Raw genomic sequence first — 17,984 nt, forward strand, 5'->3', positions numbered from 1 at the left:
AAGCACAAATGATACATAAATATGTTTTTATATATATCATTATTAATATAATAATTAGTTAAAGCATTACATTTCAAGGCTAATATATTCTTCATACAATATATACAAGTCCAAACAAAATAGCCAAGATAATAAGTAGGGGTAAAAACTATGTATATACAATAAATTTTATTATAAATAAATATTGCACATGTTATATCTATACATAAAGGCGTACAAATTTGCGTCGCATAAAATTCACCTATATTTGCATAGGCTGAAAATTTATACCATAGTACAATTATTATATCCGTGCATATTATATAATAATTTAATTTGAATACGATTTATATGCATATTACGTTTTATATCTATACATGTAATGCCTTTTCTTTTAAATTCATTATAAAAATCACAATATTTTATTTCATATATTCATTGCATATATATATAAATGCATTTACCCTATATCATCTCTTACTTCTCTTCGTCCTTTACTTCATTATTGATCTCTCTTTTTTTGTTAAGTAAAATTTCCGTGTTATATATAAAACGTTTATGAATATTTGTTTTATGGAGGTTTTTTGATATTTCTTATATTTTCAGATATTTTATATAGTATAAATCATATTTGTATATATCAGGTGCATGCTTATAGCATTTATGTAAAATATATGAAAAGCCATAAATAAATGCCAAGAAATAATAACACGAGGTTATTATGGCATAGCATATTAGTTAAAAAAAGGAATAAAAAGAAAACAAAAATAATGAAAAAATAAAAATTTTAATTATAAGAAATATAAATATACACATTATATATTTGTTCACGGATGCATTTTATTTTTCGTATATATTTATAATATTTGTTATCTTATATGTTTGTTTTGCATCACTTTTTTTATGTTCCTATTATTGAACTATTTTAATTATATTTGTATTTCGAATATATTATTTTTGGAACAGTACATATTGATATAGAAAGGGGTGGAAAGAAACTAAAAAAAGAACTACTAAATGCGCTAAATAGTTGTTATATTCTATTAAAGCATATCATATAACAACTTTCCATAGCCCATCGTGACATTAGTGCACACCTCATAACTTATCAAATACTTATTAATATCAAAAAAACGGTTGGGCATAAAATATATAAAAGATCAATACATTTCATAAAAGTAACACAGAAGTTATAATATAATAATGAATTGGAATGAATAAAAACAATAGGTAAATAAATAATTAGGCAAATAGAACTTAAAATGAATAAAACAGAGAACAACCATTTGCAAAACAGACACAAAAAAATAAATGAGGATAGATTAACATATGTTATGACATGTTTATTTGGGAATGAAGTAAATGTGCATATGAAAGATGGAAATGAAATAAAAGGATTGTTTCATGGGTATAATTGTAATTCAGATAATTCTAATAGTAATAATAGAGAAGGCGATATATCCTTAAATTATGCTCAGGTTTTAGCAAAAAATGATAAACTTAGTGGTCCGATAAATAAAGCTATGATCATTCCAGAAAATGCATATACTACTATTATAGCCAAAAATATAAGCCTTGAATTAAAAGATCCAGATGAAGTAAAAAATGTTAAAGATAATTTTAAAATTGATGCTGATATATCTCTAAAAAAAAAGAAACCACATTCAGCTAATAGAGAATTAAAAAGATGGGTATGTGATGATAATAATATTGACGATCCTAATTATGCCAAACTAAAACTAGACGATAAATTAAATGAGCCATGGGATCAATTTGAACAAAACAGAAAATTATATGGTGTTACAACCACATATAAAGAAGAAATATATACTACTAATTTAGATATAAATAAAGTACCACATCATGTCAAACTTCAAGCTGATAAAATTGCAAAAGAATTAGAAAATAGAGGGGTCCATTTGGATCCAGAAGATATTGATAAAAATAATAAAGACATCGACGAAGAAGATTTATTTGGGGCCGTTAGACGAAATAAGGATAAGTTTGCAAAGTCTCATAAATTTAAAAAAGATGATAATAATAGTAATAATAATAATAATAACAACAATAGTGGCAGTAATAACAGTAAAAACAAATCTAGGTTTCACCAGTTTACTATTAAAGATTTAAAGGAAAAACTTCAACTTGTCAAAAAGGAAAATGAAAAAAAATATCCAAGTAAAAATATTTAGCAGCTTCTGCATATATTCTTTCATAATTCTGTCAATTTATTCATTCTTGAATTTCTATTTCTAGCTATATGTGCGCATGTGTGTGTACACAAATTTATACTCTGGCATATTCTTGCATATATATGACATTATTCTTTATATATATTTTTTTTTGGTTTTTGCATATTCCATTTGATATACAAATGCATATGCATACCCATTTATATGGGAATTGTCAATACATATATATATATATACATTTTTTTTGTTCTTTCTTTTCTCTTTCTTACCTTTTAAAGTAAATAAGCAAAAAAAAATAAATTTTACAATATCGTCTTCAAATGAAGAAAATAATTCTAGCAATAAAAAAAATAAAGGTTCTTCGAAAAATCCGGCAACCCAAAACGCCGAGTTTATTGTAAGATATGAAAACAAAACAAAATAAAAAACAATAGATAAATAAAAAATGCATATTTGAAAAATACATGCTTTTCATTGTCTATTATTTTTTATATTACTTATATTAGCCAAATATAGTGCCAATTTATCTTATCATTTTCATTTTTTGTTTTCATAATTTGCTCTTTTCAAATTTTTTACTATTTATTTACTTGAATTTTTATGCAAATATATAATGATACACATATGGACTTTCAAATTTTACAGGGTATTAATGCCTTAAATTTGGAACCTGCACTACCAAAACTGGATGAAAAAACGAGACCAGAATGGATTATGCTCAAAAACAAGACCAAAAATAGAGCATCAAACAAGAAAGATAAATCCACAGAAAAATTGGAATTTATTACCGCTGCTAAAGAGTTTAATGAAAAATTAGCCAAGTAATGACCATATTCACATATATGTATCGATGTGTATGCATATTTACAGAAACTATTACTGTGATTTATCTAGCTCATAGAACCTACCTAATTGAATCTTCATCCTGAATAAATTATATATATTTTTTATTTATTATAGCAAAATGAATTTAAACGCAAAAGAATCAAATACAAAGACAAATAAAAATTTTATGGGATCACCGAATAGATTGTCTAATGATAATCAGAAAAATTTATCCAACACTTCAGGTAATTCCAATAAAGATATGAAAATTAATAGATTGCATTTTATCACCAATCTCTTTGCTCTTTCTTATTAAATTGCAACACATTTATTATTTTTTTAATATAATCTTACAACAGATAAAGGAAAATATAAAAATGCACAAGATATAGGTGAGTGATAATATACTTTATTACTTAACAGATAAATGTAGAGAATACATTAAGAAATAACCATTTAATTATCTGTACAAATTCGCATAACTATATATATATTTTTTCTTTTTTGTCGAAAAAATTGAAGATATGAGTAAAATTCAAGGAAATGGAAACATGATAAATCATATGAATTTTAACCCTAATTTAAATCCAAATTATATACCAAATGGTTCGAATATACCCCCATACAACCCCTATATTATGAATTATAACAACATGAAAAATAACATTCCAGATCCTAATATGGGTTAGAAAAAAAAGAACTATTCCACAAATATATATACATATTTTCCCATTAAATATACTTTTATTAAAAGCTGAAAAAAACATATTTATTACACTATTTCCACACTCAATTATATTACATCTTTTTCTTACATAGGCTATTATCAAAATGTAATGCCAGATCCTCAGAATAGTAAAATGTTTCAATTTGATGATCTTAACATGAACAGAAATGATGGAATTCCGCATGCTTATGTAAGATATATGGATATGCAAAGAAATGCGGTCTCAATAGTATATATCCATTCATACATGTATATATATTCATTTATTTATATATTTTTTGCAGCAAAACATGAACATAAATATGATGCTGAACAAATTTCAAAATTCAATGTATAATCCCCCTATTAAAGATGATGCTGATTTAAAATCTTCCACAAAATTGTGCACATTTCCAGTCGTAAGTTTTTTAAAATTATACACTCAAATCTATCTATGTAACAATATATATTTTTATCTCGTTTTTTACACTAATATATAAAATTATTATAATTATATGTATTTATCTTCAATGCAGAAATCGGTTGAGACGAATAAAAACTTTGATACTGTATTGAATAATGCACTAAAGTATTCGAAAGAAGAAGATTGCCAAAATACCCCTCTGGAATTTAAAAGTACAAAAAAATTGAGCTATAAAACGATATTAGGGGAAATACCATCATCCTCATCTTCAAATAATTACCAAGATGTTAAGAATTTTTCAAATAATATGCCAATACAACAAAATATTTCAAATATTGTAGTTAATCTCCCATTTATACCTGTAGTTCCTAGAGCAATGAATACTCCGTTTATAGAAGGTGGATCTTATTTTAATCCATATGTTCGTGGATATTATCCAAATAATTGTGTTCCCATAAATTCAAATAATGGTCAATTTTTTAATATGCCCATAACAAATATAGATACAAATTATTCAGGGAATAAAAATATGAATATGTACCCACTAAGAAACCCACATTTATCGAATAATCGTATGCATTACCCTGGACTATCTTATATGCCATATAATATGAATTACGGGGTAAATAATAACATTAATAACACCAATAATAATTTAAATATGATGAATAATTCAAATTCCCCAATGCATAATATAAACATGCCACCGTATCCCCCAGATTTTGTTGTTATGGATCCACAAAAATATTCAAACCCTCATTCTCCATCAGCCCCGTTTTTTCCAAAGTATCAATGCCAAATTTATTATGTCCCTCCTGTTCACCGAATGAATAATGCCTAGGTAGGCTATAACGCTTTTACAGCGATGCTATTATGAATGTGTATTATATATTTTTTTAATTTAAAAAGTCAATATATTGACACCTATGTTTTTATGGTAATTATTATAAAATAAAGTTCAATCTAGTGATAGTGCGAATGTATTTAAGAATTCAAGAAAATTAAAAATAATTAAGACAAGGTAAAATGAAAAAATTAAACTAACTTAATTAACTATAACAAATTAAACTATTAGATATTTTTTTTTATTGGACAGTTAATTTATGATATATAAGCAATTTATGTTTTCTATAAATAATTAATTTTATATGCATAGATTTAAATAACTTATTATAATTTGTGTTTCATATTAATACTGATTTTGTAACATTATTACTCAAAATATTGCATATATGTGGAAACAATCCATATATAAGATTTATCACTACTAGTGATAGAGAAAAAAATAATATATGTATACAAATAAAATTAAAAAGTGTAATATAGTTGGTATTTTATATTATATATATAATGCATAGAATCAAACCTTTGTTATAAATTTGAACAATTTTTTTACGTATCTCATAAATTTTATAGAAAAAACTTTTATAATTATGTATAAAGAAGTATTTTTTTTCAAATTACTCTAGTTATGCAATTTATTATTATAATCGTATGAATTAATTATTCATATATTTATATATTTTTAAGTGCGTAGAGGTATACCCTATTTGTGTGTAGCCTTACACCTAATTAACATTAATTATATATGTATATGCTTTAGGAGTATTGATGAATAGACCCAATAGGCATCTAATTATCCTTTGTAAAATAAAACCGTAATAATGATAAAAAGGAAAATATTATAAGTGTTTTTACTTTAATTTTATTTTATTTTACTATATTATTAACATTTTTGTTTTATATACTTTTACTTATCATATTTTATTGTTTTTGGTGTACCATTATATATATTTTTTTATTCTATTTTTTACTTAACCTTTTTAAATGATATTTTTTTTGGAAAATTAGTGATTTTTTTAAAATAAAAATATTTAAATTTGCCTATATAATAAACTAAATAATTTTTCTTGTTTTATCCCCACTAAATCTAAAAAAAACTCAAACGGTCATAAAATACACAAATAAAAATATACTATAGAAAATGTAGAACAAATTAAAATCAGTGAAAAACGCTACCCTATTTAGCTATATTTATATTATATAGTTAATAATACATATTTTATTTTTTTTTCTCACACACAAATAATAAAAGATATGTGTAATAACTTTTTTTATTTTATATGCATATATTAAATGGTGATAAATATAAAATCAGTATAAAAAAACAAAAAAAAGTATTTTAAATATTGCAATTTTGTCTATTATTTTGTATAATGTTTTCCCACATTTTGTTCTACAAAATTCTATATATTTCTGTTGCTTTATCTTTTCTAAAAACAAATATAGACATAATAAATACTAGTATTTTTAAATAACATTTAAAAAAAATGATGTAAAATTAATTTGGTATATGTATATTTTTACATTGGTGTAACAAAAAAAATATTACTTTTGAAAAATAAACAATGAAAAATTATAAAATAAAATAAAAATAATTGTAACAATTTTAAATTGTAGTAAAAATAGTGCAATAATATTATGTAACACCATCAACCGATAAATAAATATTACATATATACATATAAATATATGTTGTATTAATTGAAAAGACAATTTTTTTCAATGAACACTTTTATGCATAATAATTTTTTTCTATTATTTCATAACATTCTACATTTTTTCATATATTTTTTTTTGTTCTATATATACAAAATTTACCATATCAAAATAATAAAAATATATATAAATAACACATAATAATATACATGTAAACATTAAAGAAAATTATACTATATTCTCTATAAATATTTAAAATATTTGTTTTTTCATTTTTTTATTTTAGCTCTTCTTTATGTTATTTATTTTTGTTACTTTTGTCTTGGTACATATATTTTTTCACAAATATATTGATTCAAAATTATAGCATTAATAAAGATATAATGCTGTAATAAGGTTTTTGTAACTATCGATGTTTTTTATAGTTTTTAATAATTTTATTTTGTTTTTAATTTTTCATAAAATTAATTCTACATCAAATTGACCAAAGTTATTTTTATAAAAACAGCATTAAAAAAAATGGATTTATAAATTTTTATATATTTTTTATTACTGTATTTGTTTTGTATTTTGTTGTTATAGTTTTTATTTAATTTGTTCGGTTTTGTTAGTTTCCACTAATTGTATTTATAATGTATTATTAATTTTTTGTATTATTTATTAAATTTTTTTTAAAATATATTAATAAAAAACCTGTGTGTAATATAAACACCTGAGTTGTTTTGTACATTTGGATTTGAAATACACATATATATTAGATATGTGTACACACATATAAAACTCTAAAAAAAAGGTGTTCCTCAGCCCACTATTGCTATATGGTTTTATTTTTATATTTTCTTTGCATATGCCAAATTATTAACTTTTTATTTTTAGTTATTTTCATTATTCATATAGCACACTTTGTCTTCGTATTCTGTATAGTTCATATATAAACTTGCTCTTATTAAAATAAACGTACATTTTTTCTATCATCCATGATATTAAAAAAATATAAAAAATACCCACGAAAAAACAGAAGAATACACAAACAAATAAGTATATATATAATTAAAGAAACTTCAAATAGATAAACAGAGAAATTGCATAATTCGACAACCAAAGTTGCATCAAATCCATAAAACAATAGAACAACAATATATATAAAAAAAGTAGTAAAATGCAAAAAATTATAGATACATATGAAATAATTGGAAACATAGATGAGCAAAAATCTATTTCATCGAGTAATGTAGTGAATAATGACAAATCTGATTTCTGTAACAATGATAAAGAAACTATAGATTGCAAAAAACAAAATGAATTAAGTGACGAAAAAGAAAAAATAAACACAGAGGAAATAATAAATAACTTAAAGGAAGTAAACAATTTAGACGAAGGAATAAATAACAAAGAAAACGCAAAGGAATTGGAAAACCAAAAAACTGTAGAGTTTTATAAAACATTTAGCAACACAGCTATTCATACATCCAAAACATTGAGTTTAGAAAATGTTAAAAATGAAAATAATAATGAAAAGGTAAGCAAACTTTCTGATAACAAATCGGAAATCTTAGATAAAAAAATATTAAATACTAACGACAAATCTACCAAAAGCAATGATGAAATTATAAAAAAAAACGAATCCATATCAAAAGAAGAATTAAACAATAAAACGAAAGGAATAGACAATATCAACAATGGTCATACTAATGTTAATAAAAACGACGAGAAAATAAGTCATAAGAAACATTATAAAATATTAATTCATGCACCTGCTTGTTGGAAAGGAACCAATTTTAACTCTACCCCATTTGTTTTAGCTTACGATAAATCAAGTAATTTTTTAATATATAATGAATCTCCTTTAGAAATTGAAAAATATATTATTGATGAAAATGATAAAAGTTTTGAAAATAAAATATTGACAATTATATTTTATGATTCTCTTGACGCATGCCATAATTGTAGTAATATTATAAAAAAAAATGAAGAAAGTCATGAAAAAGAAGAAATACCTAAACCACTTAGTGTTTTTTATCTCCCTATATGTAAAATCGATTTACAAAACGATTCGGTAAAATATAGATTAGCATTAAATACAAATAGCACACTATCTAATATAAATATTAATGAAGCTATTACTTTATTTAATAACAGTTCTAAAATAACTGGACAAAACATTAACAAATTCAGTCTACATTTTATATTAAAAAATAATAATTATACAGGAAATGATCCATATTCTTTTTTAAAGCAAACAAAATTTTATGGCGTCCCACGTTCAAATCTATCAACATATACCGCAAAATATAAACCAAATGATAATACAAATAATAATTTAAAGGATAGGTATCAAATTAATTCATCAAAAAGCCAACTTACTCCATTAAAGACTGAAAATTCCGAAAAAAAACTTGTGTCTTTAGAAAGACTAAAAAATAAATGGGAAAACTTTGCTATCAATAACAATGAAAATTTAAAAGATTCTTTAGATGGAATTAAGAAAATTAATAAATCCAAAACTGAGGAACCTAAAAAGGGAATTAAGGGAAATCAATCTTTGGTTGGAAATGTTAAATCAGAGTTACTTCGAAGATTAAATAAGGAAGGTATAAATGAATCTAGTGGTAAAAGCACATTAAATGTCGATGGTAAAATACCCTCGAAAGACAAAACAGAAACTATTAAAAAGGAGAAAAAAGAAAACACCTTTGATTCGATACGCACAAAATATGAAAATAAAACAAATGGAAGCAAAATGACAAATGATAATATTTTAAATTATACAAAAAATAAATCGTACTATGATTTATCATCACAAAATGATGATAAAAGTAAAATAAATTTTGACATAAAAGATGATATACTACCTGATGACAGCGCTTCAATGATTCACGTTCGTCAGCAAAGATCTATGTATTCAGAGATGGGAAGAATAAACCAAAGTAATTACAATAATTATGATTCTAATATGCATGGAGATATCGATGAAGAAAGTACTTTAACTAACAATTTTCGAACTGTCAATAAAATATATTCAGGTGTTAAAGACTTACTAAAAAAACAAAGTATGAACAAAAAAAATGATTCGATCTATAAAGATTCAAATAATGTAAAAGCAGAAAATATGGAAAATTATTGTGAAAGCTCAGTTTATAGCAAAAATGATGATAATAAAACTGTGGGTCACATTCAATTAGCTAATTTAAAGAATTTTAATACAAGCAATTCTGTGTGTTTGTCTAATTTAAAAAGTGAGGAAAATCTTATATTGGCAATTAATGAAATAAAACAATGGATGGAAAAAATAGATGATAAAATGAGTACTATATCATATGAAAAAAGTGAGTTAGGAATTATAAATAATACAAAAGATACAGCGATTGGAAATAGTATAGGTAAGGCAGTTGTTAACGAAATTGGTAATGGACTTCAAGGAGGATATTCTAAAGATGAAAAATATAATCGAATGCTAAAATTTTTGATAAAAAATGTAAAGAAAAATATAAAGCTGAAAAAAATTAATACTTACAAAGGATGCTACCTAAATATAAGAAACTTATATTTAATAAAAAAAAATGAAAAGATAAAATTTGAAAACAAATTATTAAAAAAAGATTATGATAATTTAAACTCAAAGTATAGAAATGTGATAGTAAAATTATGTAAGAAAATATTTTTATTAAAATATTATACTACTAAAGACAGATCTAATTATGATAAAAAATATGAAAACATGATGAGACATTTACAATCAGAGAAAAATAATTTATTAAATATAATCGAGGAAAAAAAATATGAACAAGAAAATAACATAAATATAAATATGATGCTATCAGATGAGTTAAAAAAATTGCAAGAAGAAAACGAATCGATTATAAGCAACAATCATTCATATAAAAATGAAGTAGAAAATATAAATAATAAGTATCAACAACTACAAAATGAATTTAATAAAATAAAAAGCGAACATGAAAAACTTAAAATAGAGCATAAAAATATTAAAAAGGAAAATGAGCATAATAAAATCGAAAAAGAAACACTAACAAAAGAGTTGGGAGATACGAAAGCTAAGTACTTTAATATGACTGGAATATTACAAGGGGAAGAAAAAATGTATACTAAAAAAATAAAAGAATTAGAAGAAAAATTACAAAAAGAAAAAGAAGAAAAAAAAAACATTATAAATAATGTTAAGGATGAAATAGACACATTTACTAAAATGCTAGAAAAAAAAGAGAATGAAAACCATAAAATTAAGGAAAAATTAAAGGAATTGAAAAATATTGAAGAAAAATATGAAAACACACAAATTAATTTTGATTCATTAAAAAAAGAATTTGAAAAATCATTTGATGAAGTACAAATTATTTTAAAAGAAATGATACAAAAAGAAAAAGAATATACAAATAGTTACAATAAATCAATTAGAAGTTTAGAAAAAGAACATAAGCATATTGTAGATAAATTATTAACAGAAAAAAATGTAGCAGTAGAACAAATTACTTTTTACAAAAATATGTGTAAAAATCAATGTAATAAAATGACTGTCTTTGATGAAAGCTTAAAAGCAGTCGAACAATTATTAGACCATATATTATCTCAGTATCCACATGTATTAAATGAAATTGGAATTAAATCTAGAAATAATATATCAAATAAATCGATAGGAAAAATACAATATGAAAATATTCATGCTGTTAAGGATAACATAAAATTGATTAGAAAATCTTTAAATCATTTTAAAATGAATTCAAAGACTATTATTCACAACTTTGTTGGAGCTAATGAACATAGAAAAAAATCTCATACAAATAGTATGGCCGGAACCGTTGTTAGAGGATGTAGTAATAGGACTACGTCTCTTAGACATAATAAAACACATCGATGTGGAAGTGTCAATCGAAATAGTTCTAAAAAATGTTCTCATAATAATAATGATGTAAATTGCCATAAAAATGAATATGCTTTAAAAGGCTATTACAATGGCGATGATAAAAATGAAAAAATATGTGAAAATGCCTCAAATTTTGAGCATAAAAAAAATAGTGATAAAACTGAATTGCTTAGAAAAAAAAATATTAATGATAGTAGCAATGTAAGAAGTGCTTCCGCATTATCTCAAAATGCAAAAAAAAAAAATATAGATATAAAAAAAAAAATAGATATATATAGCACGCTGCTACAAAAAACTAACAATTATAGCAGACTTACTAACAATAATGCGGATAATACTAATAATCCACATAAAGAAAAAAGCAAGCTTTCAATACAACATGAAAAAAGTAAGAAATATTATCATCCTGTTTCGAAAAATAATGACAAATTATTAGACCAAATTAAACAAAACCAGCTTGGTGATATGAAAATAATAGACTATTCAAAAGGTCATGAAAATGAAGAAAACATAAAGAAACATATAAAGGAAAGACAATCTCAGGAATATTATGAACAAGGGGAAAATATTCCATGTAACCATGAAGACACATATCCAAATGATAACACCATAAATAACGAATGTTCTTATAAGCCACGAGTAAATTCAAATGGCAAACGAGAGGAATACTATAAAATATGTTCAGAAGAAAATGATTTAAATAAACATGATGAAGATGAAATATGTGATGGTAAAAGCCACAAAAAAGATAAATCAAATTTATATTGTGAAAATGATGATTCTTATGATAATATGAACAAAGAAATAACTGAATTAAATAATTTTGATATAGTAAATATGTATGAGAGTTTAAATTATTCAAGCAATATGAACACACCAGATACCCTTCCAACAAATATTTTTACAGAATCAGATGTGAAAAAAAAAGGAAAAGACCATACCATAAATGATGATTATGAAGTAACAAATAATAATATAGATAAAATCGAAAAAATGAAACCAAATAACCCAAAAAATGTTAATAAATTCGATAAAAATAATTTTAATGAAGTTATATCTTTTATAGAACAAAATGTTATTAAAAATTATGAAATAAAAACATTATGAAAGTCTAAAAATCATCAAATGGGCTTATCAACAAAATATTCTGAAAAAAACATAACCACAAACTCAAAATAAACGTGCTACTATGAAAAGGAGTAAAATAATGCGATTATGGTAGTCAATCTAAGTGAGTTTTCAATACTAGAATTGAAAATAATAATTATACCAAACAAGTTCATTCATATTTTAGGGATAACCTGCTTATTAAATATGGAACATACGAGATATTGCTAGAAAAATGAGAATAATATTTCTAATCGAAATAGAAAAAAAAATTCCTATATAATATTTCATGATTCTCTTATTTACATGTTACAATGATGTGTAACTCACAGAAAAGCATGGAATAAGTTTATTAAAATAATATATATTATTAAATACTAAAACGTAACTTTTTTAAATTTTCACATATCCATTGTATATATGTGTGTTGATCCATATAAGACTAAGTGTCGTATTATTTATTTTGTTATATATTTTTATAATTTTTTATAGTTTTTATAATTTTTCACATTTTTTCTCTTTAACATGGATTTATCAAATTTCATTGCAATTTTTTTAAAAAATAACACACGTATATAAAATATATGTGCATACAAAAAAGTTAGTATCCGCGAAATATATTATTATATTATCGCGGTTTAAAAAATATATATACATGCATACGAGTATATATATGATCAAAATTATTAGAAAGTTTCTATAAAAAATAACATAAAAATAGTTTCCTTATGATGCTGCTTCTTCTTCCTTTAGCAATTTTAGCAAAACTTGTTTCATTCTGCTATTTTCTTTAAAATAATCACCTTTCTCTAAATCTAGATATTGAGAAACTTTTAGCCATACTTTATTATCAATATTCTTTTCTTTTTTTTTTTCTTCTGATATTTTTTTTGAATTTTGTTTGTTTTCTTTTATAACAACTGCCATTTCCTCATACCACTTTTTTAAATCTTCAGCAGCTTTTTTTTTAATTTCTTTTTTTTTCTTTTCTTCATATTCTTTTCTTTCTTCAATTCTTTTTAACCTTTCTGTTTCCCAAGTAACAGATGCTTCAGTGTCGGATATTTCTGATTCATTTTCAAAAAATTGCTCATATGAATTTTCAATAGACATTTTACTTTCTTTTCCTAATGCTGCATATTTATTTACACTGTCATTAGGTTTGTTAAAGCTATATCTATTATTACTCATCATATCGTGATTTTCTCTTTTATCAATTTCTAGCTCATTATAATTACTACTATAATCAATATTAATATTATCATAATTAATATTATTTTCCATAACGTTATCATTTAAACTACTTGGTATATAGAGATCTTCGTTGAATTCAAAACTTTTATCATTAGTTATGTTTTTTTTATCGAACTCATTATTATCCATGTTTTCATATTCGTTAAAGTTTAATCCATCATATTCATTAAGTTCATTCATTTTTGCTTGACTATTATATATACATATGTGTTAGTTTAATGTGTCTTTGGTACATATATGCTTATACTTTCAAATAGTGATATACAAGATATGCACATATAAATAAGTATTTATACGAATATATATTTATTATTTTGTTTTTTTTTGTGTTCATACATATTATGTTATGATCAGATTATTTAACACAAGGTCATAAAAAAAGGCGGAAATTTTTATAAATACATCATTTATATCAATTAATTTGGTGGATTCATAAAAATTATATTTTGGGTTTTTGTTTTTATAAGCCGTAATAATTTTAATACATATTTATGTTTGCATTATTTTGACTAGTCACACTATTCCTAGTATATATAAATAGGTCTACGCTGTGTACATAATATGTTTTTAACGCATGAATTTTTATTAGGCTCCTCTTTTTATATACAAGCTTTAGGTTATTATTTGATGATCTTTATATTATATTTTCTTGTTCTTATATATTCTTGAATTTGTTCTATTCCAACTTTTTCTGTTCTTTATAAATATTAGTAAAATTTTGTATTTAAATAAGTATAATTATATTTGCTAAGATTTATAGCATTAAAATAGTGGAACATATATTTCAATAAAAATAGTTTTATTCATTTCTCAGTACAATAAGTATATAATTCGCTATTTCCATAGTTTTTAACAAAAAAACAAAAAAAAATATATAAATACAATTTTATTTTCATATAATTAGCATTTATATATATAAATCCATATGTTTAACATAGTATATAATTGTATAATTAAATAAATTCTCATATATTTTCATTATATTTATAGTTACGTAAATTTTTTTATGCTTGAAAACGAACCGTAAAAATAAAAAAATAAAATTATGGGTATAATAATTTTTTCCCCTTTTTATTATAAATATACTAACTTTATAAATACCTGAATGATGGACACATATATTTATAATAAATATCACAATTGATATTTTATCATTTTTTTCATTTATTAATGATTATTATTATTTTTTGTATATTATGATTTAATCATGAAGAATTATTGTGCGAAATATTTCGATGGAAAGAAAGCATTACCTTAAAAGTACATATCTATATTATCAAATTAAACCTTCTATATTATTATTATTATTCTATTTCATGTTTAACTATTCATATATTTTAATTATATTATCCATATAATATGGCTAGAAATTGTTTCGTGTGACATTATCAATATTAATGTATACCCAATTAAGCCCTTATTCATTATATACATAGCATATAATTACATACAACCTTTTAATAATTTGAATTCAAAAAATTCCAAATCCTATACTTATTTACATTTTTCCAATCATATGACTAAATATTAATTTATATATACACATAAATAAACCAATAGCATGTAGCATTTATATTTTATTCTTTCACAGAATATATACGCATATATGCAAACTCCTACTAATGTACAGATATATAATATTATACCATTAACAATTTTTTTTAACAATTCACATTTTTAATTAAATTTGTTGCATATTTGCTCGTGCAATTAAATATTTTTTCTAGCTGAGTATGTAATATTTCTCTTGAATTAATATGATTCGTATACAATACAACGGTATATGTAAAATATAATTTATTCAACTTATATTTTTATCCTTTTGAGCAGTTTTATAAGAAAGTGTAGCCGTATAGCTATATATATTTAGAGAAGGTACCAAAGTAGCTAGCTATTTAATTATAAAATAAATGCCTCAGAATAAAAATGAATAGATGGAATTTCAGATTAAAAAAATCTGATGAAGGGTATGATAAGATTACAGAACCTTTTGGATATAAATTTGAAATGCATGCCAAAGAAGTATATGGAAATGGAGATAGTTATATGAAACATGAGAAAAATATAAATAATTTAAGAAAATTAAGTAAAACCGGAAATGAAAAATCAACAGATTATTCTATGGAAGATAAAATTATTGATAAAAATGCATGGAACGTTTGTCTTAATGCATTTAAAGGACTAATGATGAATATTTTTGTTATGTTTATGTCTGGTGGTGCATCCGGAATTTTTGGTATTATTTTTATCATGTATTCAATATATAATATTTTAAAATCATTATTTAATATTAACGATGCATTTAAAGGTATAGGAGAAGATACAAATAATAAATTTGTGATGCAGAAAATTTGTTTTGCCCTTATCAATTTTGCCGCTTTACTTTATATTATGAATATTTGCTCAAACAGTGGTTTATTACCCATAAGATCTGCAGATTATTTTTATTTTATACCACACCAAAGAATTAAACAAAAAAGCATGATGAGTGTATTTTAGGAATCATAATTAGTAGTTAAAAATTGCTATAAACAAAACACCTTTTTTTGCGATACTTTTTTTTATGATTATTATTTTAATATTTTTTATATTATTATTACTATTCTATATATTTTGTATTAATTTATCATATCGTCTAATTATTTAATTATTTTTTTTTGTGAAAAAACATTGAAAAAAAAATATATAATTTGCAATTTTTAATTACAAATAAAATAAATTTATTTAAGCTTGAAAGAGCATACATAATTTAAGTTATTTACTTCATGCACACACATGTGTGTAAAAAGAGAAATGCAACGTGGTCTTATAATTACTGTGAAAACTATCATGTGTATCTTAAAAATAACAAAGTATTAAACCATTAAACATTAATAAGCTTTTTTAAAATGACTGTAATAGCATATATATCCATGCATTAATTGTATTTTATCGAAAATTAAAATAATATCAATTTATAAAATTAGCCTTAAAATAAAATAGTAATATATTATTCGCGTTAAAATTATTTCATTTATATATGTCCATTTGAGTATTTAAATACCTATAAAGGTAAATACTTTAATTTTTTTAAACACAAAAAAATGTTCGCTTAATGGAATTGAAGAAATATTAAAAAAAATATACATATGCTATGCAACAACACAAAGAATATTATTGATGTAAAAAATACATCTTGAAATATGCATATCGTTCTGTACATACATGCACACATATATTAATATATATACATGAGCATATATGCATACAAATATTATGCATATGCTTAAAAAATGTAGCATACATATTATTTTCAGATTAGGGTTTATAAAAAGCCATACTATGAATATACCATTGATTGAAGGAATACAACTATCCTCATAATTTTTATTAAATGTAGAGCTGCTTATTTTCATAAACAAAATACATATATTGCGCATATGTGTACAATACTTATGATTTTTAAGTTGTAATACGCATTCGATAAAGCGTCATAAAAATTTAAAGCGCATAATAAAATAATTGCTTGGCAAAAGTATAACAAAAATACACAAATAAGAAAAACAAAAGGAATATTTAATAATATATATATAATAAATTTATTAAAAATTATATTTTATTTTTTTATTACGAATTTTATTAAAATATTTTTATATAGTTTAAATCTAAAGTAATTTCCCCACGTTGCCGTTTGTTGATTTCCTATAAAATCAACACTCGTTTTACGTAAATATGTACATATTAAATTTATTTATGTATATTTATTTTATTCTATATAATATATATTTGTAACACACATATTAAAATATAAATTATATATTAAAATAAAATTACAACATAAAATACATTAAAAAATTATATTATAAAAGAAAAATTAATTCACAAAGTAACCATATAAAATAATATATATTTTTTGTTTTTTTGTACACTTAATTAAGCAACAAAAATATAAAATTTAATATTAAATAAATATTGATATAATGTTGTTTGCGATTATCAAATATTACAAAATAATCACATCCAACATGTTTATAGCAAATTACACACGTAAAATATGGTGTAATTAAATTATAATATTTTTTTATCGTTGTTTTTCATCCTGTATATGTTTTATATTTTTTTGAGTAATTAAAAAATTGA

At 22.6% G+C, this 17,984-nt stretch overlaps 4 protein-coding genes across 4 annotated transcripts; 3 read left to right on the plus strand and 1 right to left on the minus strand.

Moving 5' to 3' along the window:
• Positions 1-1,241: 1,241 nt before the first annotated feature.
• Positions 1,242-4,967, plus strand: PVVCY_0800960 (ataxin-2 like protein, putative; the record flags this gene model as incomplete). The annotated part of the gene is made up of 9 exons (XM_037634224.1): positions 1,242-2,157; positions 2,450-2,568; positions 2,817-2,992; positions 3,132-3,241; positions 3,356-3,388; positions 3,519-3,680; positions 3,816-3,913; positions 4,008-4,121; positions 4,239-4,967. The coding sequence occupies 9 exons, from the start codon at positions 1,242-1,244 to the stop codon at positions 4,965-4,967; spliced, it is 2,457 nt and encodes an 818-aa protein (XP_037490358.1).
• Positions 4,968-7,784: 2,817 nt separating this feature from the next.
• On the plus strand, positions 7,785-12,611 carry PVVCY_0800970 (conserved Plasmodium protein, unknown function; the record flags this gene model as incomplete). Its single annotated transcript, XM_008626902.2, has 1 exon — positions 7,785-12,611. One exon carries the CDS (start codon positions 7,785-7,787, stop codon positions 12,609-12,611), a length of 4,827 nt encoding a protein of 1,608 aa, XP_008625124.2.
• A 726-nt stretch (positions 12,612-13,337) lies between these two features.
• Positions 13,338-14,045, minus strand: PVVCY_0800980 (conserved Plasmodium protein, unknown function; the record flags this gene model as incomplete). Its single annotated transcript, XM_008626903.1, has 1 exon — positions 13,338-14,045. One exon carries the CDS (start codon positions 14,043-14,045, stop codon positions 13,338-13,340), a length of 708 nt encoding a protein of 235 aa, XP_008625125.1.
• Positions 14,046-15,791: 1,746 nt separating this feature from the next.
• Positions 15,792-16,364, plus strand: PVVCY_0800990 (ER membrane protein complex subunit 4, putative; the record flags this gene model as incomplete). Its single annotated transcript, XM_008626904.1, has 1 exon — positions 15,792-16,364. The coding sequence occupies one exon, from the start codon at positions 15,792-15,794 to the stop codon at positions 16,362-16,364; it is 573 nt and encodes a 190-aa protein (XP_008625126.1).
• Between the last annotated feature and the right edge of the window lie 1,620 nt (positions 16,365-17,984).

Source organism: Plasmodium vinckei (assembly GCF_900681995.1).
Source record: "Plasmodium vinckei vinckei genome assembly, chromosome: PVVCY_08".
In the NCBI taxonomy this organism is placed as follows: domain Eukaryota; phylum Apicomplexa; class Aconoidasida; order Haemosporida; family Plasmodiidae; genus Plasmodium; species Plasmodium vinckei.